The sequence below is a fragment of the Vicia villosa genome, unplaced genomic scaffold, assembly GCF_029867415.1.
Source record: "Vicia villosa cultivar HV-30 ecotype Madison, WI unplaced genomic scaffold, Vvil1.0 ctg.002106F_1_1, whole genome shotgun sequence".
NCBI lineage: Eukaryota > Viridiplantae > Streptophyta > Magnoliopsida > Fabales > Fabaceae > Vicia > Vicia villosa.
In genome coordinates this window covers 195,559-216,007 of record NW_026705842.1, presented here as the reverse complement: position 1 = coordinate 216,007, position 20,449 = coordinate 195,559, and the positions used below count along the sequence as shown (strand labels likewise).

Here is a 20,449-nt window from a genome sequence, read left to right as displayed (position 1 = left end):
ACTATACTACTTGTTAAATGCATGGATTCCCATGCTTGTTATGAACCATTAATGAGTTAGATTTTCATACTTGTTAAATGTAACGATTTATCGTGCTTGTTAATGACTCCCTGTAATAATTGTTAATGTCTTAATGTCAAAAGCATATTTTATCCTTTACCAAAACCAAAAGCAGAATAGAACCGAAAAGGGTGGTAGTTACAGTTACACTCTACTTCTTTCATTTGTTTTGTGAGTGCTATTTGCTCGTCGGATTTGGTCAGTATCTAACAAAATTCAGATACACGCAATGTTGCATATCCCTATATTCACATCATGTGTGTTGTAATTTAGCGGCACAACAAGTTTGACAGGTGCAAGTGGTGATTGTTGACTGGAGAAGAATCTCAAAGCGGTCGAAATTGCAATGAATAGTGAAGGAGTAACAAGAAAATTTGACGGAAAAATTTTAATTAATTATTTGAAAAATTTTACACACAAATATTCTTTTACACTTTTATTTTCTCTTAAGTTTTTAATTTCTCTCTCAAAATTTCATCATTTTACTCTAAATTTTTCTTACAATTTATTCTCATTGGCCTTCATTTGACAATATATTTTACCCAAATTTTCATCTTTTTACTTCAAAATTAATATTATTTAGGCCAAATGGATCCTAATCAATTTAATTGTCAACAATCTATGTTCAATTTCATACAAAATTATCAAAATCCTAATCCTCAAAATTCTCAATTCCCATTGATGCCAACAAACTTCTTATCCAATCATGGCTCAATGTTTCAAAGAATTCAATTGTGCGAGTTCATCAAAAAGCTGAGAGTTTTTGGTTAAGAATCACTACCAATTATACCCAGTATCGTGGGTAGTCGCAGGAAAAGCTACGTGGGCAATTAAAATCTCGATGGCATAAAATAAATGACTTGGTTCAAAAATTTGTTGGGTGTTACAAACAAGCTGTTAATAGAAAGAAAAGTGAGACATCGGAGAAAGATATCTTGGCTGCTGCATATGCTTTTTTTGCTTAGGATGAAGGTACACCATTCAATCTTGAGTATGCATGGCGATTGTTAAAGGATGAACCTAAACGGATGGGAGCATCGACCAAAAATTCTTAAAAAAGAACAAAGAATTTTGCTAGTGGGCACACTCATCATCGTCTAACCTCGCGACACCTTCAAGTTATGAGTTTAACTCATCATCACCAATGGAGCGTCCAATGAAATAAGAAGCAGCAAAAAGAAAGAGTAAGGCAAAGGAAAATGCATCTGAATCACCTTCTAATGTTGTGCAAGATACATGGAATAAAAGAGTAGCAGCAATGAAAACACTAGCTCAATGTAAGGAGGACGAGATGGAGTTTAAGGAAATGCAATTAGTCTTAAAAGACACTTCTATTATGAATAATAGTCAACAAGATATTCATGAAAAATATTGTAATAAGTTGGGAAAAATATGGACTTTAGCCATGATAAAAACTTGTAATACTTGTTATGTATCAACACCTAAAAAAATGGTCATTAGTACCAATTTAATTTATAATAAATATTATGTTGTTATTCAAACTAGCTGTTATTCAAACTAGTCGTTAATAAAACTAGCCATTATTCAAACGGCCGTCATTTAAACTAGTCCTTATTCAAACTAGATGTTATTCATATATCACAATATAAATGACCACTTCTCATTATTTTCTTATTATTCTCTCATTCTTCTTTCATTCTTCACTCACTTTAATGAATTCAAACAGATCAGATGATATCTTTTGGCATTTGATTAAAGAAGAATTTATGGACAACACTGATGAAGAACTACTAAAGTCAATGCTCGAGAAGGAACATCAATCTAGAAGTTCCTTTAGGCCAAAGAGAAGAACAGTGATAGATCAAAGTCGTGAAGAAGGGCACAATCGTTTATTTAATACTACTTCTCGAAAAATCCAATATACACAGATGTTCAATTCCGAAGAAGGTTCAGAATGCATAGGCATGTGTTTCTTCGAATTGTAGCCACCCTTGGAAATCATGATGAATATTTCCAAATGAGGATTGATGCAACTGGTAAAATGGGTCTTTCACCATTGCAGAAATGCACATCTGCTATTCGTATTTTGGCATATGGGTCTCCCGCTGATAGTGTAGACGAATATGTTCAAATCAGTGAAAGCACTTCAGTTGAGTTCTTAGAAAGATTTGTTCGAGGTGTGAATGTTGTATCTGGGGCAGAGTATTTGAGAAAACCTAACAACACAATTATTGAACATCTTTTACAAATGGGAGAGTCACGTGGATTTCCAGGTATGTTGAGTTCCATTGATTGTATACACATCGAATGAAAAAATAGTCATGTTGCATGGAAAGGGCAATTTTGTCGAGGTGATCATGGTAAGCCTGCAATCATGCTTGAAGCAGTGGCATCACATGACTTATGGATTTGACATGTATTTTTTGGTATTGCAGGTTCAAACAATGACATTAATGTGATAAACCAATCCAATGTGTTTAATGATATTTTGGAAGGACATGCTCTCGCTAAGAATTATACAATCAATGGAACATCATATAATATGGGGTATTATTTAGCGGATGATATACATCTTGAGTGGGCTACATTTGTCAAGACCATTTCAATGCCGTAGGGAAAAAAGAGAAAACTATTTGCTCAACATCAAGAATCAAACTATAACTTCTCATTGACTCATTCACATTATTTAAATTTTAAACAAAATATTTTTAAAAATTTTATTCATTTGTCAAACACATTGATAAAAGAAATAGCATTCTTGAAATTATACTTTAATTGGAAAAAATAATTGGATGATTTAGAATTTGATAGAAAATAAATATAATTAATAATTGTTTTAAGTTAAGAATCAAACTTATACAGTACTTCCAATCAATTAGTCATTACCTAAAATTAATTACTCCCTCCGTCTCATAATAAGTGTCCTATTTGAGTTTTGCGCGGTTCTTAAGAAAATTATTGGATGTGTTGGTTTTAATGATAAAGTTAATATCATTTACTAAAGTACCCTTATTTCTTATAGGTAGTAGAGTAGTTGAAAAACGTAAAAGTTAATAAATAGGGGTATAGTAGTGGAAAAAATTAATAAATGTTGCATTGGTTTTCTAAAGAGACATTTATTTTGAGACATGAAAAAAATGCAAATGAGACACTTATATGAGATGGAAGGAGTATAATTTAAGCACAACCATCTTGTAGAAAATACTCTAGTTAGTTATTGTAATGAAATTTGAGAAAGACTTCAAGATTTCAAGTTGAAAGGATGAGGTTATCATGATTGTGTGGATTGGATATGATGTAAATGAAATTTTGCTCAAAATTTTAGCGTAGCAACAATCATATTTCTTTAACTCACACTCTTCACCATCATACTTATTTCTTTTACTTACATATTCATACTTAAATAAAATGTTCTTCCTCCATTCTCTTCACCAACCCCAAACTCCTTATCCTCACTCCCATTCACCAAACCCTCTCACTCCTAACCGTAACCCTAACAGAAACGGTTACATCAAGTTCCGAACAACTCACCGTGACAATCTCCGTTACCTAAAATCCCTAACCATAATCCACCCCAACACCAAACCCAACAACCTCCCTCACCCCGACGCCGTCCACCACATCCTCGCCACCGTCACCTTCCTCAAATCACATTCCTTCTCCGACGAAGACATCCCCCGTCTCGTCCACCACTCTCCCAAACTCTTCTCCACCTCCTTCAACCCCACAGACCTCTCCCCCGTCTTCAATTTCCTGTCCAACGACCTCCTCGCCACCGCGGAAGAATCCCGCGGCCTCATCCTCCGTTGTCCCAACCTCCTCTTCACCGATCCCAACCACTTCCTCAAACCAACACTCCACTTCCTAAATGAAATCGGAATCCGCGGATTAAACCGGCCGACGAACCGGAACGCGCATCTGTTGAACACGCGCGTGGAGAAGCTGCGGCTGAGAGTGCAATTCATGGAGGAGGTGGTGGGGTTTACTCACGACGAAGCGGTTAACGCGTGTGCGAGGCTGCCGGCGATATTGGGATATGATTTGGAGAATAATTTGTGGCCGAAGTTTGTGTATTTGGTGAAAGAGATGGAGAGGGATTTGGAGGAGTTGAAGAAGTTTCCGCAGTATTTTGGGTTTAGTTTGGAGAAGAGGATTGTGCCGAGGCATTTGCATTTGAAGGAAAGAGGTGTTAGGATTCCTTTGAATAGAATGTTGATGTGGGGGGATGAAAAATTCTATGCCAAGTGGAAGTGAAGTGAATTAGCATATCACTTGACCTTGAATTATATAAAGAAAGGAGTTAAAAGGTAGTGCACTAAGGCTCTGTTTGGTTCAACGGAGGGGAGGGGAGGGGAGGGGAGGGAATTTAATAGAGGGGAGGGGAATGGAGGGGAAGGGAGGGGAGGGAATTTAACTAAATATATGTTTGGTTCAAAGAAGGGGAGGGGAGGGGAGGGGAGGGGTTTTTAACAACATGTTTGTTTGGTTCACAAGGGGAGGGGAGGGATTTTAAAATTAAATTACCTTTTTAACCTTTGTTATTTGTACTTCGTAAAAATAATTCTAAATAACAATAGTATTGAGTAAATTTCCCCAAATAAAAACTTGTTCGTTTATAAATTATTATACTATAACAATAAACAACAGCACACATTAGTTGAACTATAGATCTTCAACGCAAATCAAACATTATCTAATCTTGATGATTCATCTAACCCAATTAAATAATTTCTATAATTTAAAATACATAAAATAATATTAGAATGTTAAAAAAATTGGACAAATAATATTAAACTTAAAATCTTTATTTATAACATAAATATAATATATTTGCATATTGTTATTATTATTAATAGTATAAAAAAAAATCTTATTACTATTGTATATTATAAATAAGAACTCATATAAGGAGGTTATTATTATTAAAAAACAACATAATATCAAAAAAGAAAATTCAACAAAATAAAAAGGAAAAAATTCATCTGAGAGCAACAAGTCACAAATAGCAACCGCACAGTAGAAAAAAATGAAACGTGAAATAACACAGAAAAATCTAGTCTTTAATGATTCAATAAGGGCAATCTTGGAATTAAAAAAATAATTAAGGATAAAATAGGGAAAATAATAAAATTTTGATTAATGAATCTTCCCTCCCCTCCAAATCCCCCCAATTTGGAGGGGAGCAAAAAGTGAGTGTAGGAGGGAATTCGCTCCCCTCCCCTCCCCTCCCCTCCCCTCCCCTCCTCTCATAAAAAATGAACCAAACACATTTGTTTATAAATATTCCCTCCCCTCCCCTCCCCTCCCCTCCATCTACTTCCAACCAAACGGACCCTAACAGTGTAAAATAGTTTTACACTGTCATCCAATAGCCATATCATTAAATTATTTTTTAAATAAAATAGCGGTTTAATTGGATACATGGTGGTGATTGATTGACAGTGTAAAAATATTTTACACTGTCAGTGCATCACCCCTTTTCTCTAAAGAAAGTTGCAAACGAGTAGAATTTTGCACTTACAGTGTGCTTACACTAATACAGTAGATAATTTGACTTTTCATTGCTAACATTATTTTTGTTTTCAATTTCAATGCAATATTTATATTACTAATGTTATTCATACACCCATATTATACACTAATACTTATATTAAATACTGTTTACCGTATTTATACGGTAAACACTATTTTTTAAAATGAAATAATAATATTTATAAAAAATATATTTTATTTTTAAAATTATGGACGACATTGTTTATGTATGAACGTGCATTAACTAACTTTATTGCTGCATTAACCAAATTTTTACACTGCATTAACCAAGTTTGATGACAGCTAAAAATTACTTTTAATACCTGAATGTTGCATTAACCAACTTCATTACTGCATTAACCAAGTTTTTACACTGCATTAACCAAGTTTGATGACTGCTAAAAATTATTTTTAATACTTGGATGTTGCATTAACCAACTTCATTACTCCATTAACCAAGTTTTTACACTGCATTAACCAAATTTGAGTAATGCTATTCTTACACTCATGAACAGTACTTTACAGTAGTCGCTAAATTTGGTTAATGCAATGCAAAAAACTTGGTTAATGCAGTAATGAAGTTGGTTAATGAAACATCCAGGTATTAAAAATAATTTTTAGCAGTCATCAAACTTGGTAACTGCAGTGTAAAAACTTGGTTAATGCAGTAATAAAGTTGGTTAATGCACGTTCATACATGAACAGTGTCGTCCGTAATTTTAAAAATAAAAATAAAAATTATTATTTTATTTTAAAAAAACATTGTTCACCGTATAAATACGGTGAACATTGTTTGGTATAAGTATTGGTGTATAATATGTGTGTAAGAATAGCATTACTCTATTTGTATTTCCTCTTTCTCAAAAATAAGTGGCATTTGACTATTTTGCATTGATTAAGAGTCTCAAAATAAGTGTCATTTAACTATTTTACACTGATTAATAAAGTAATTATAAATGAAGGAGAGAATTATGATTTTATCACCTTATATTCTAGGGCTGGACAAATTGACTCGACCCGAGAGAAACCGACAACTCCAACTACAAAAAAAATGGGTGAAAATGGGCCGGGTTGCGGGTAGGGGTGGCAAACGGGCATGCCCGCCCCGCAAAAGCCCGCGAAAAAATGGGGCGGGGCGGGCATATGAGAGAGTGCGGGTCTAAAACTTTGCCCCGTCCCGCAAAAAAGTGAGGGCGGGACGGGGAAAGCCCGCGGGAATTGAATCTTTTAGGCCTAAAATTAGTAAAATTGTATGAAAAAGCTCATGCCCGCACAAGCCCACAAAAAAACGGGGCGGACACACTAAAGGGAGCGGACCTAAAACCTCCCCCCGCCCCGCGAAAAAGTGCGGGTAAAACAGGCTTTCTCCGCGGGTCGGGCCCGTTTTGCCACCCCTAGTTGCGGGTTATACGAGTTAAATATATGGGTTTAAATGAGTGAAATCGGTTTTGTAATTCAGGCCCATCGAGGCCCAAAATCGACCGAGCCTAATTAGTAATTACTACATTTTTAAAACTTATTTTTATACAGACCCTTTTGTATATGTATTTTGATTTTTTTGGCTTCACTTGGTCTGGCCCAACTCAATTGTGATTTAACCTAGGAAATAATACTAAAAGTCTCAAACCACATATTTGAAAGTTGAAAGAGAACAATAGAAAGTTTAGATGAAAATCAAACCGTAGTTCCTCTTTGCACCGTCTCACCTTCTTCTCTTTCGAATCCGATCAACTCATTTCTTCACTCTGAATTCCATCCATTTAAATGCTCGATTTTTGTAAGTCTCTCCATAATCAACTCCAACATTTCACAGTTGCTTTCATTCATATTTCATTTTTTTATCTAACTCTAATATTTTTCTTTTCATGAGGAATTATAACTTGTTATTGTATTTTGTTCATCAGGTGAGAATTAAACACTAACCATTTTATTCCAATATTTTTATTCATCACGTCAGAGCAATAGAACATGTAAAAACAAAAACAAGTTAGTCATAACATAACCACTGGTGGGAAAAAAATTAAAGGCATGAGTAAAAATTTAATACATTGTCACTAACCATTTTATATTCATCAGAGCCAAGCCATAAGACCTTAGTCATTAGAATAGGAAAGCAAACAAAAACAAAGATGAGTAAAAATCTTTGATACATAAAAATAAAACCCTAAATCTTACAAAAATGCAATAAAAAAGACAATTTCTTTATGGAACTCCATGGGGAAAACCGTGCTAAAAACCACAAAATATCCTTCGGAGATGTATCTCCGAAAACACCCCAAAAAATTGGGATTTTGGTTAATTCGGAGATGCATCTCCGAAAACACCAAAAAAAATTTAGGATTTTAGTTAATTTGGATATGCATATCCGAAAAAACCCTAAAAAAATGTTGAAGGATAGAAAAACACTTAGAAAGGGGGGGTTTGAATAAGTGTAGCTTTAAAAACTTGACAGATAAAAATAAATTGCACAGTTATTTTTATCCTGGTTCGTTGTTAACTAAACTACTCCAGTCCACCCCCGCAGAGATGATTTACCTCAACTGAGGATTTAATCCACTAATCGCACGGATTACAATGGTTCTCCACTTAGTCAGCAACTAAGTCTTCCAGAGTCTTCTGATCACACACTGATCACTCCAGGAACAACTGCTTAGATACCCTCTAAGACTTTTCTAGAGTATACTGATCCACACGATCACTCTAGTTACAACCTGCTTAGATAACCTCTAAGACTTCCTAGAGTATTCTGATCCACACGATCACTCTAGTTCCTTACAACTTAATGTAATCAATTCTAAGAGTATTACAAATGCTTCTTAAAAGCGATAATCACAAACTGTGATATTTCTCTTAACGTTTAAGCTTGATCTCACTAATATATTACAACAGCAATGTAGTGAGCTTTGATGAAGATGAAGTTTCTGAGCTTTTAATTTGAACAGCGTTTCAGCAAGTTTAATATGAGTTGTTTTGGTGCAGAATCGTTAACCTTGCTTCTCATCAGAACTTCATATTTATAGGCGTTGGAGAAGATGACCGTTGAGTGCATTTAATGCTTTGCGTGTTCCGTACAGCATCGCATTTAATGTTATACGCTTTTGTCAACTACCTCGAGCCTTGTTCACGCTGTGTCTACTGACGTAGCCTTTAATAGCTTTTAACGTTCCTTTTGTCAGTCAGCGTAGCTTGCCACTTGTACTTCCTTCTGATCTGATGTTTGTGAATATAACGTTTGAATATCATCAGAGTCAAACAGCTTGGTGCAAAGCATCTTCTGATCTTCTGACCTTGAAGTGCTTCTGAGCGTGATACCATCAGAACTTCAGTGCTTCTATTCTCTTGTTCTTCTGATGCTTCCATAGACCCATGTTCTGATTCTGCTTCGACCATCTTCTGATGTCTTGCCAGACCATGTTCTGATGTTGCATGCTGAACCCTTTGAGACAAAGCTTCTGAGCGCTGAATTATGCATACTCTTTATATATTTCCTGAAAAGGAAATTGCATTGGATTAGAGTACCATATTATCTTAAGCAAAATTCATATTATTGTTATCATCAAAACTAAGATAATTGATCAGAACAAATCTTGTTCTAACAATCTCCCCCTTTTTGATGATGACAAAAACATATATAAATGATATGAATTTGCGATCAGAAAGAGCAGACGGCAAAAGACAAATTACACAGCTATAGCATAAGCATATGAATATGTCTCCCCCTGAGATTAACAATCTCCCCCTGAGATAAATAATCTCCCCCTGAAATAAATACTCGAAGAACTTTAATAAAAGACTTCCCTGATTATTTCGGTAGAGACGATCACATAAGCTTCTTGTCTTCAGAGAATTCATAGCTTCTGACTTCTGCTTCCATAGGACAGCTTCAGAACTAGAATTTCTTTAGATCCCTAGAACACTCACAGCTTCTGATTCCTGCTTCCATCTAGGACAGCTTCAGAACTTGAATTTCTTTGATCTTCTGAACATTCACAGCTTCTGACTTCTGCTTCCATCTAGGACAGCTTCAGAACTTGAATTTCTTTGATCTTCTAAACATTCACAGCTTCTGATTTCTGCTTCCATTTAGGACGGCTTCAGAACTTGAGTTTTCTGGATCTTTAGAACATTCACAGCTTCTGATTTCTGCTTCCCTCGGATAGCTTCAGAGCTTGAATTTCTACCAACCTCACTTCATGCTAGATTTGTATCAGAACATTGTTGAATGTACCAGAGCATCATCCGAGCATCTCTACATCCTGAAATGTTACAGAACAAAAACTAAACGACAAAAGTCAGCATGAACGAGTCAGAACATAAAATGTATATTAGAACACATTATATGTATCAGAGCCATATAGGCTAAAATAATGTATCAGAGCAAATAGAATTTTGTCAGAACAAATAGACAAATATGGATCAAATTCTATTATCAGTGCTTCTGATTCATTCTTCTTTCTTGCTTCTGATTTCTGAAGCTTGACAGCACTCAGCTTGCTTCAGTTTCCATGAGCTTATTCTTTTTACAGAATAACACTTCTTATGGTTTTGCTTCTTGTGTTTGCTTTGAAGATTCTCTTCACTTCTTTATACCTGCAAAACACTTAAACCATATAGAACTTGCAGTTCTTGTTAGTAAATGTGTGGGAGCTTTACCCAGCAACTGATAGATTAATCAAATCATTTATCATTTATCTTCTCCCCCTTTTTGTCATAACATCAAAAAGAATATTTCAAAAGATTCAGATGAATAAAACGACAAATAAAATCACTGGAATGTAAAAACAAGAAACTTTTCATTGATAATCAAAAGATATTACATGAGAAGATGTTTAACAAGCAGATGCAACAAGGAAAGAAAACTACTAAGACCAAAGCCTAAGACCCTAGCTAAGACAAAGTCTGTGCCAGCATGCCATGAAGGAGTGAAACGCATCATTGACTGCTTCTTGGGCTTCCAGGCGAGGGGTCAGGGAGACTTGGTTCTGATGCAGATCTTCCACAATCTTTATCAGAGACAACATTCTCAGCAGGTGAAGATGAGGAGATTTCTTTGGAATGGATTGAGGGAGAGGAAAGGTTAGATGAAGAGGAAGTTGAGTCTTGAAGGTAAAAAGATGAGGAAGAAGATGGAGATGATGGAGGGCTTTCACCAGGGGGTTGAAACACACGTCTAGAATAGTTTCCAGACAACTTTGCTTCGAATGGATTCACCTTGAGAGGGTCATAGGTGATCTTTATCTTTTTGGGTTTGGACGAAGATGTTTCAACAGCTTTTCTCTTTTTGTTTTGATCTTTTCCATGGTTTCCTGGGCTTGATGAAGAGTTCATGATGGATTTGCAGATAATGAACAGCTAGGGTTTGATATGAATGCAAAAAGATAGAGTGAATAGAGAAAATATGAGAGGGAAGGAGAAGCGTTTGAAGAGTATTTAAAAGAAAAGAAAATGAAACAAATGATGGATAGCATTTAATGTTACGTGACATGAGGAGAGATAATAAAGACAAATGAGGTGACTAGCACATTTACCTATGGTCGGCGTCCCTTCAACTGCACGCGCGCTTATCCATGAATAGTAACGACAGGTTTACCATCCCGAGATAAAACGTTACAGCTGTTTTGCTTTAAAAGAGGTTCTGAATCAACTTAGACAATGAAACGTTAGTAATAACCGAATCATAATTTCTAAAAGATTTCAATCAGAACTTCTGATTAAAAAATAGTCCATTTTCATTTCAGAAGATACTCATACATAAGAACTTCTCATCTTCTCATTCTGGGCATAAATCCATACTGATGTTCTTCAGAATGAACTTAAACCTATCTTCAGCCAGGGGTTTTGTAAAAATATCAGCCCATTGATGGTCTGTATCAACAAAGTTTAAAGATATAACACCCTTCTGAACATAGTCCCTTATGAAATGATGTTTAATCTCAATATGTTTAGCTTTTGAATGAAGAATAGGATTCTTAGATAAACATATAGCAGAAGTATTATCACAGAATATAGGAATGTTACTCTCATATATCTGATAATCTTCTAACTGACTCTTCATCCAGAGCATCTGTGTACTGCAACCAGCAGCAGCGACATATTCTGCTTCTGTTGTTGATAGAGCAATAGTTGCTTTCTTCTTGCTATACCAGGAGATCAAATGACTTCCAAGAAATTGGCAACTTCCTGAAGTACTCTTTCTTTCAATTCTGTCTCCAGCATAGTCAGCATCGCAGAATCCTACTAAGTTGTATTCTTTAGATTTTCTGTAAACTAAGCCAACATTAGTAGTACCTTTCAGATACCTTAGAATTCTCTTAACAGCAGTTAAATGAGATTCTCTAGGATCTGATTGGAATCTAGCACACAAACAAACACTGAACAGAATGTCAGGTCTAGAAGCAGTCAAATATAGAAGAGATCCAATCATACCTCTGTATAACTTCTGATCTACCTTCTTACTTACCTCATCCTTACCTAGGATGCATGTTGGATGCATAGGAGTTTTGGCTTCTTTGCAGTCTAGAAGATTAAACTTCTTCAGAAGTTCCTTCACATACTTGGTTTGGTGAACATACGTTCCTTCTGATGTTTGATTTATTTGTATTCCAAGGAAATACTTGAGTTCTCCCATCATGCTCATTTCAAACTCAGCCTGCATAGACTCAGCAAACTCCTTTCCAAGTGTAGCATTAGATGTTCCAAAAATAATATCATCTACATATATTTGACAAATTAAAATATCCCTTTTAAAGGTTTTACAAAAGAGAGTAGTGTCCACTTTTCCTCTAGTGAAACCATTATCCAGAAGGAAAGAACTTAAGCGTTCATACCAAGCTCTGGGAGCTTGTTTCAATCCATACAATGATTTCTTTAGTTTAAAAACATGATTAGGAGACATAGAGTCTTCAAAACCAGGAGGTTGATGAACATAAACTTCTTCATCTATATAACCATTTAAGAAGGCACTCTTAACATCCATCTGATAGAGAGTGATATTATGTTGAGTGGCAAATGAAATTAATAGACGAATAGATTCTAACCTGGCCACTGGTGCAAAGGTTTCTGTATAGTCAATCCCTTCTTGCTGACTATAACCCTGAGCCACCAGTCTGGCTTTGTTCCTTACCACTTCACCTTTCTCACTGAGCTTGTTTCTGAAGACCCATTTTGTACCGATTATATTGAATCCATCTGGTCTAGGAACAAGATCCCAAACATCATTCCTTGTAAACTGATTCAGTTCTTCTTGCATAGCAATTATCCAGTCTGGATCTTCTAGAGCATGATCAACAGAAGTTGGCTCGATCAAAGATACAAGACCTAATTGACAGTCTGCATTGTTCTTAAGGAATGCTCTTGTTCTGATTGGATCATCCTTCTTTCCAAGAATGACATCTTCTGAATGACCAGAGATGAGTCTGGATGATCTTCTGACAGATGGTTCTTCAGAAATGCTTAGATTCTCCAGAGAAGCTGATACTTGATCTTCAGATTCTTTGCTTCTGAGAAGCTCTGCTTCTGATGCGTTGCTTCTTGGCTCAACAACTTCTGATATATCAATATCCCAATCTGCAAAATTATCAAACTGCTTTGGTTTTTCAGAACCAAGCTTATCATCAAACCTGATATTGATTGATTCTTCTACAATCAATGTTTCAGTATTGTATACTCTGTAGCCTTTTGAGCGTTCAGAATATCCAAGAAGGAAACATTTTTGTGCTTTGGAATCAAACTTACCAAGATGATCTTTAGTGTTCAGAATAAAGCATACACATCCAAAAGGATGGAAATATGAAATGTTGGGCTTTCTATTCTTCCACAATTCATAAGGAGTCTTATTTAGAATAGGTCTGATAGAGATTCTATTCTGAATATAGCATGCAGTGTTTATTGCTTCTGCCCAGAAATGCTTAGCCATATTGGTTTCATTGATCATGGTTCTGGCCATTTCTTGCAGAGTCCTATTCTTTCGTTCTACAACCCCATTTTGCTGTGGAGTTCTAGGACAAGAGAAATCATGGGCAATACCATTTTCTTTGAAGAATTCTTCAAAGGATTTGTTCTCAAATTCACCACCATGATCACTTCTGACCTTTATGATTTTACACTCTTTTTCAGATTGAATCTGAATGCAGAAATCAAAGAACACTGAATGAGTCTCATCCTTGTGTTTCAAGAATTTTACCCACGTCCAGCGGCTATAATCATCTACGATGACTAATCCATATTTCTTCCCTCTGACAGATGCTGTTTTGACTGGGCCAAACAGATCAATGTGCAAGAGTTCTAATGGCCTTGAGGTAGAAACAACATTCTTGGACTTGAATGCAGGTTTGGAGAACTTGCCCTTCTGACATGCTTCACAAAGAGCATCTGATTTGAATTTCAGATTAGGGAGTCCTCTGACAAGATCCAGTTTGTTAATCTGAGAAATCTTTCTCAAACTAGCATGACCTAATCTTCTGTGCCAGACCCATTGCTCTTCAGAAACAGACATAAGACAAGTCACCTTCTGACTCATAAGATCTTGCAGATCTGTCTTATAAATGTTGTTCTTCCTCTTGCCTGTAAATAGGATTGAGCCATCCTTCTGATTTACAGCCTTGCAAGACTCTTGATTAAAGAATATATCATAACCATTGTCACTCAATTGACTGATAGATAAGAGGTTATGTGTTAATCCTTCTACAAGAAGTACATTAGAAATGGAAGGAGAGTTACCAGACTTTATAGTTCCAGAGCCAATTATCTTGCCCTTCTGATCTCCTCCAAACTTGACTTCTCCTCCAGACTTAAGCACCAGGTCTTGGAACATAGACCTTCTTCCTGTCATGTGTCGTGAGCATCCAGAGTCCAGGTACCATGACATGTTGTGCTTTGTCCTTTTTGCAGTCAAGGATATCTGCAATAGGAATAATCTTATCCTTAGGTACCCACATTTTCTTGGGTCCTTTCTTGTTAGATTTTCTCAAGTTCTGATTGAACTTGGGTTTAACATTTAAGCAATAGGAGGAACAGCATGATAATTTTTAATGTGAGTTTTATGATATTTCCTAGGTTGTGTCACATGCTTTTTGGTGTGTGTTATGTGAAAACTTTGAGCATGTGAAGTGTGCCTAATATCATGGGAGTGGCCATACTTGAACTGATCATACAATGGCTTGTATGTGAATTTCATTTCATCAACAGGTTCAAGTTTGTATGGGGTTTCACCCTCAAAACCAATGCCGACTCTTTTGTTTCCAGACACAGCATATATCATAGAAGCTAGCTGACTACTGCCAATACTTCTAGATAAGAACTTCCTGAAACTTAAATCATATTCTTTCAGAATATGGTTTAGACTAGGAGTGGATTTTTCTGAATCAGAAGGAGATCCAACATTATTGGATAATTTTAAAAGTTTTTCTTTTAATTCAGAATTCTCCAACTCAAGCTTCTTTGTTTCAAATTCAAATAGCTTTTTCAGCTTTTTGTATTTGAGACTGATCTGAGACTTGAGTTCCAGAAGTTCAGTTAGACCGGAAACTAACTCATCTCTAGTAAGTTCAGAAAATACCTCTTCAGAATCTAATTCTGATGTAGATTCTGATTCGTCATCTTCTGTCGCCATCAGCGCACAGTTAGCCTGCTCATCTTCAGAGTCTGAATCATCTTCTGACTCATCCCAGGTTGCCATAAGACCTTTCTTCTTATGAAACTTCTTCTTGGGATTTTCCTTCTGAAGATTTGGACATTCATTCTTGAAGTGTCAAGGCTCATTGCATTCATAGCACATGACCTTCTTCTTGTCAAATCTTCTGTCATCAGAAGATTCTCCACGTTCAAATTTCTTTGAACTTCTGAAGCCTCTGAACTTCCTTTGCTTGTTCTTCCAGAGTTGATTCAGCCTTCTGGAGATCAAGGACAGTTCATCTTCTTCTTCAGATTCTGATTCTTCAGGATCTTCTTCTCTAGCCTGAAAAGCGTTAGTGCATTTCTTGATATTGGATTTTAATGCAATAGACTTACCTTTCTTTTGAGGCTCATTTGCGTCCAGCTCTATTTCATGACTTCTCAAGGCACTGATAAGCTCTTCCAGAGAAACTTCATTCAGATTCTTTGCAATCTTGAATGCAGTCACCATAGGACCCCATCTTCTGGGTAAGCTTCTGATAATCTTCTTTACGTGATCAGCCTTGGTGTATCCCTTGTCAAGAACTCTCAATCCAGCAGTAAGAGTTTGAAATCTTGAAAACATCTTTTCAATGTCTTCATCATCCTCCATCTTGAAGGCTTCATACTTCTGGATTAAAGCGAGAGCTTTAGTTTCCTTGACTTGAGCATTTCCTTCATGAGTCATTTTCAAGGACTCATATATGTCATAGGCCGTTTCCCTGTTAGATATCTTCTCATACTCAGCATGAGAGATAGCATTCAGCAAAACAGTTCTGCATTTATGATGATTCCTGAAAAGCTTTTTCTGATCATCATTCATTTCTTGCCTTGTCAGCTTTACGCCACTGGCATTTACTGGATGTTTGTAACCATCCATCAGAAGATCCCATAGATCACCATCTAGACCAAGAAAGTAACTTTCCAGTTTATCTTTCCAGTATTCAAAGTTTTCACCATCAAATACCGGCGGTCTAGTATAACCATTGTTACCGTTGTATTGCTCAGCAGAGCCAGATGTAGATGCAGGTGTAGACTTTTCACTTTCATCAACCATCTTTTACTGAAGCGTTTTTCTCTTCCTGAATCTTTTCTAAACACGGTTAAGTGCTTGCACCTTAGAACCGACGCTCTGATGCCAATTGAAGGATAGAAAAACACTTAGAAAGGGGGGGTTTGAATAAGTGTAGCTTTAAAAACTTGACAGATAAAAATAAATTGCACAGTTATTTTTATCCTGGTTCGTTGTTAACTAAACTACTCCAGTCCACCCCCGCAGAGATGATTTACCTCAACTGAGGATTTAATCCACTAATCGCACGGATTACAATGGTTCTCCACTTAGTCAGCAACTAAGTCTTCCAGAGTCTTCTGATCACACACTGATCACTCCAGGAACAACTGCTTAGATACCCTCTAAGACTTTTCTAGAGTATACTGATCCACACGATCACTCTAGTTACAACCTGCTTAGATAACCTCTAAGACTTCCTAGAGTATTCTGATCCACACGATCACTCTAGTTCCTTACAACTTAATGTAATCAATTCTAAGAGTATTACAAATGCTTCTTAAAAGCGATAATCACAAACTGTGATATTTCTCTTAACGTTTAAGCTTGATCTCACTAATATATTACAACAGCAATGTAGTGAGCTTTGATGAAGATGAAGTTTCTGAGCTTTTAATTTGAACAGCGTTTCAGCAAGTTTAATATGAGTTGTTTTGGTGCAGAATCGTTAACCTTGCTTCTCATCAGAACTTCATATTTATAGGCGTTGGAGAAGATGACCGTTGAGTGCATTTAATGCTTTGCGTGTTCCGTACAGCATCGCATTTAATGTTATACGCTTTTGTCAACTACCTCGAGCCTTGTTCACGCTGTGTCTACTGACGTAGCCTTTAATAGCTTTTAACGTTCCTTTTGTCAGTCAGCGTAGCTTGCCACTTGTACTTCCTTCTGATCTGATGTTTGTGAATATAACGTTTGAATATCATCAGAGTCAAACAGCTTGGTGCAAAGCATCTTCTGATCTTCTGACCTTGAAGTGCTTCTGAGCGTGATACCATCAGAACTTCAGTGCTTCTGTTCTCTTGTTCTTCTGATGCTTCCATAGACCCATGTTCTGATTCTGCTTCGACCATCTTCTGATGTCTTGCCAGACCATGTTCTGATGTTGCATGCTGAACCCTTTGAGACAAAGCTTCTGAGCGCTGAATTATGCATACTCTTTATATATTTCCTGAAAAGGAAATTGCATTGGATTAGAGTACCATATTATCTTAAGCAAAATTCATATTATTGTTATCATCAAAACTAAGATAATTGATCAGAACAAATCTTGTTCTAACAAATGTCAGTTGGATATGCATATCTGAAAAAATCCCAAAAAATTAAAAATTTTGAGATATTGACTAATTTGGATATCTTAAAATTGATATAGTTTATAAGTTAAGAATAATAATATTAATAATTATACTGTTTATATTTCTATTCTAATTCCAATCATAAATTAAAAAATAAAACTCATAAAAAATTTCATTATTTTTTGATAAATTTTATATTAATAATTATTAAAATTATAACTAATACGCAATTATATAAAAAATAAATACATTAATAATTATTCAACAAAAATTCAAAATAAAATTGATCAAGTAAGAATAAAATTATTTACTACTTTATTCATATTTTAATATTAATTTTAAATTACATAGTTTTTCAAAATAATTAAAAAAAATCATAAATATAAAAATTATTTCAATAACTAATTATGATGAAAAAATCATTTATATATAAAATAATTTTGAAGTTTAAAATTGTTTTGGAAATTTTGTTTATAAAATGAATTTTTTTTAACTATAAAATTGTTTTTGAAAATTAGTTTATGAAATATTGTTTTTATGTATCATAAAAAATAATAAATAAATATCTTTATTATTATTAATTTTATATATATAAATAAGATGTTGATTTAAATATTTATTAGACTAGTATTATTATTATATCTTGATTATAATGATATATATTTAATAATATATTTTAATTAATACAATTAATTATACTATTAATTGTATTGGTTCACCTTGATTTTAATTTTTTAATAAGTATTGAGTTCTTTCATATATATGCATATCCGAAAAATCCCAAGACTAAAAATTAGAATATTTCGGATATGCATCTCGAAGACACCCCTTTCCCAAAAATAATGTGCCTTCGAAAGTGCATCTCCGAAGTCACAATTTTTCTATAAAAAAAGGTATCTTCGAATATGCACTTCCGAAATTTAACCTTTTTTTCAAAAAAAATGCCTTCGGAGATGCACTTCTGAAATATAGGGGTACTTTGGAGTTTTCACCACGGGTTGCTAAAAAGCCGGAGAGGTCTATAAAGAAATTGTCATAAAAAATACATTTTATCAAAATGAAACCCATGATAGTTGTTATTTTATGTAGATAAACGTGTGTGCAAATAAAAAAAAAATATTGAAGTTAGATAAAAAAATGAAATATGAATGAAACCAACCGTGAAATATTGGAGTTGACTATAGAGACTTACAAAAATTGAGACTTTAAATGGATGGAAATCAGAATGAAGAAATGAGTTAATCGAATTCGAAAGAGAAGAAGGTGAGACGGCGTAAAAAGGAACTAGGGTTTGATTTTCATCTCAACTTTCTATCGTTCTCTTTCAACTTTCAAATATGTGGTTCGAGACTTTTAGTATTATTTGCTAGGTTAAATAAAAATTGAATTGGGCCAGACCAAGTGAAGCCCAAAAAATCAAAACACATATACAAAAGGGTTTGTCTAAAAATAAGTTTTAAAAATATAGTAATTGGGCTCGGTTGGTTTTGGGCCTTGATGGGCCTGAATTACAAAACTGATTTCACCCATTTAAACCCATATATTTAACCCGTATAACTCGTAACCCGACCCAATTTCACCCAATATAATTTTTTGATAGTTGGATTTATCGGCTTCGGTCTGGTCGGGTCAATTTGTCCGCCCTAGTTTTAATATAATTCGTACCCAATATCCATCAGAGATCATTTAAGATGATTATAATCAAACTTGATTGATAGATATTTCATTCAAATTACTTCTCCGGTATTATTTATAAGTAAAAATCTTTTAAATTTTTTTGTCTTAAATATAAGCAAATGTCAACCAACCAATCTACATTAATTTAATTATTCCAAAATCACCTTTGCATTAATTATTTAATATTTTATTTAATATTTATAGTGGATGATAATTTAATTGAGAGTATATTTATAATTAAGTATCTCTCCTATATGAAATCAAGAAAATTAAATGTACTTAACTATCATTTTTAATAAAAGTGAAAATTTCATTTTTTCTTATAAATCAAACCGGAATAATAGTTTTGAACCAACATGATCGACTCTGGACTATTGGGCAAATTACTATTCAAGGTGGGCTCTATCGGAATTGGGCTACAACTCACTCTCAATGGCCAAAATATGGTGGATTTTACATGAAATCATTTGAGTTATATATGGCACCCGAGAATCCAATGAAAAAATCATTATATCCTTACTCAAATTTTCCACCATTTTCACAAATTCATGTTCCCAGTGAAAATTTCAAAAAAAATGGGCGATAATTTGGATAGCATACCGAAAATTATTTGAAAATAGTAATATAATACTAAAAATTTCACATTCATATTAGAAATTGTTTTAAAAATTTTAGTGAAATACCAAAATTTTCAGAATTTCTAGTTTAAATTTTTTTGAAAATTTGCAAAAATTTCAAATGAACTAAATTTTCGATACATAATAGTAAATTTCTATAAAAATTGTAACATACCAAAAATTTTGTTGATACCGAAAATTTTGTTAGAAAGTGTTTTTTTTAGAAAGGTTATTTTTGGTATTTAAAAAATTGAGGGATGCAAATATAATTTGGGGATGGCATCTTAAATCCTTCAAAATGTGTTATCCTTAATGCCTCAGTGCGCCCCTACCTGTTGGACAAATTACTATTGGTGATGGGCTCTATCAGATTTGGGCTACATCTCAACCTGGCCCATCTACTGCCTCAGCGCGCCTCTGACCTGTTGGATAAATTACTATTGGTGATGGGCTCTATCGGATTTGGGCTACATCTCAACTCTCGATGATCCGGCACAATAGACTGAACATTATACAACCCCGCGAGCATGAGCTGCGAAGGGATGAAATGCATTTCTGAGACATATCGGACATGAACAATTCCC

At 34.8% G+C, this 20,449-nt stretch overlaps 1 protein-coding gene across 1 annotated transcript; it reads left to right on the top strand.

The window, feature by feature from the left end:
- The first annotated feature begins 3,351 nt into the window (after window positions 1–3,351).
- On the top strand, window positions 3,352–4,361 carry LOC131637893 (transcription termination factor MTEF1, chloroplastic-like). The gene has a single exon (XM_058908464.1). The coding sequence runs from the start codon at window positions 3,430–3,432 to the stop codon at window positions 4,273–4,275; it is 846 nt and encodes a 281-aa protein (XP_058764447.1). The 5' UTR covers window positions 3,352–3,429; the 3' UTR covers window positions 4,276–4,361.
- Window positions 4,362–20,449: the final 16,088 nt, after the last annotated feature.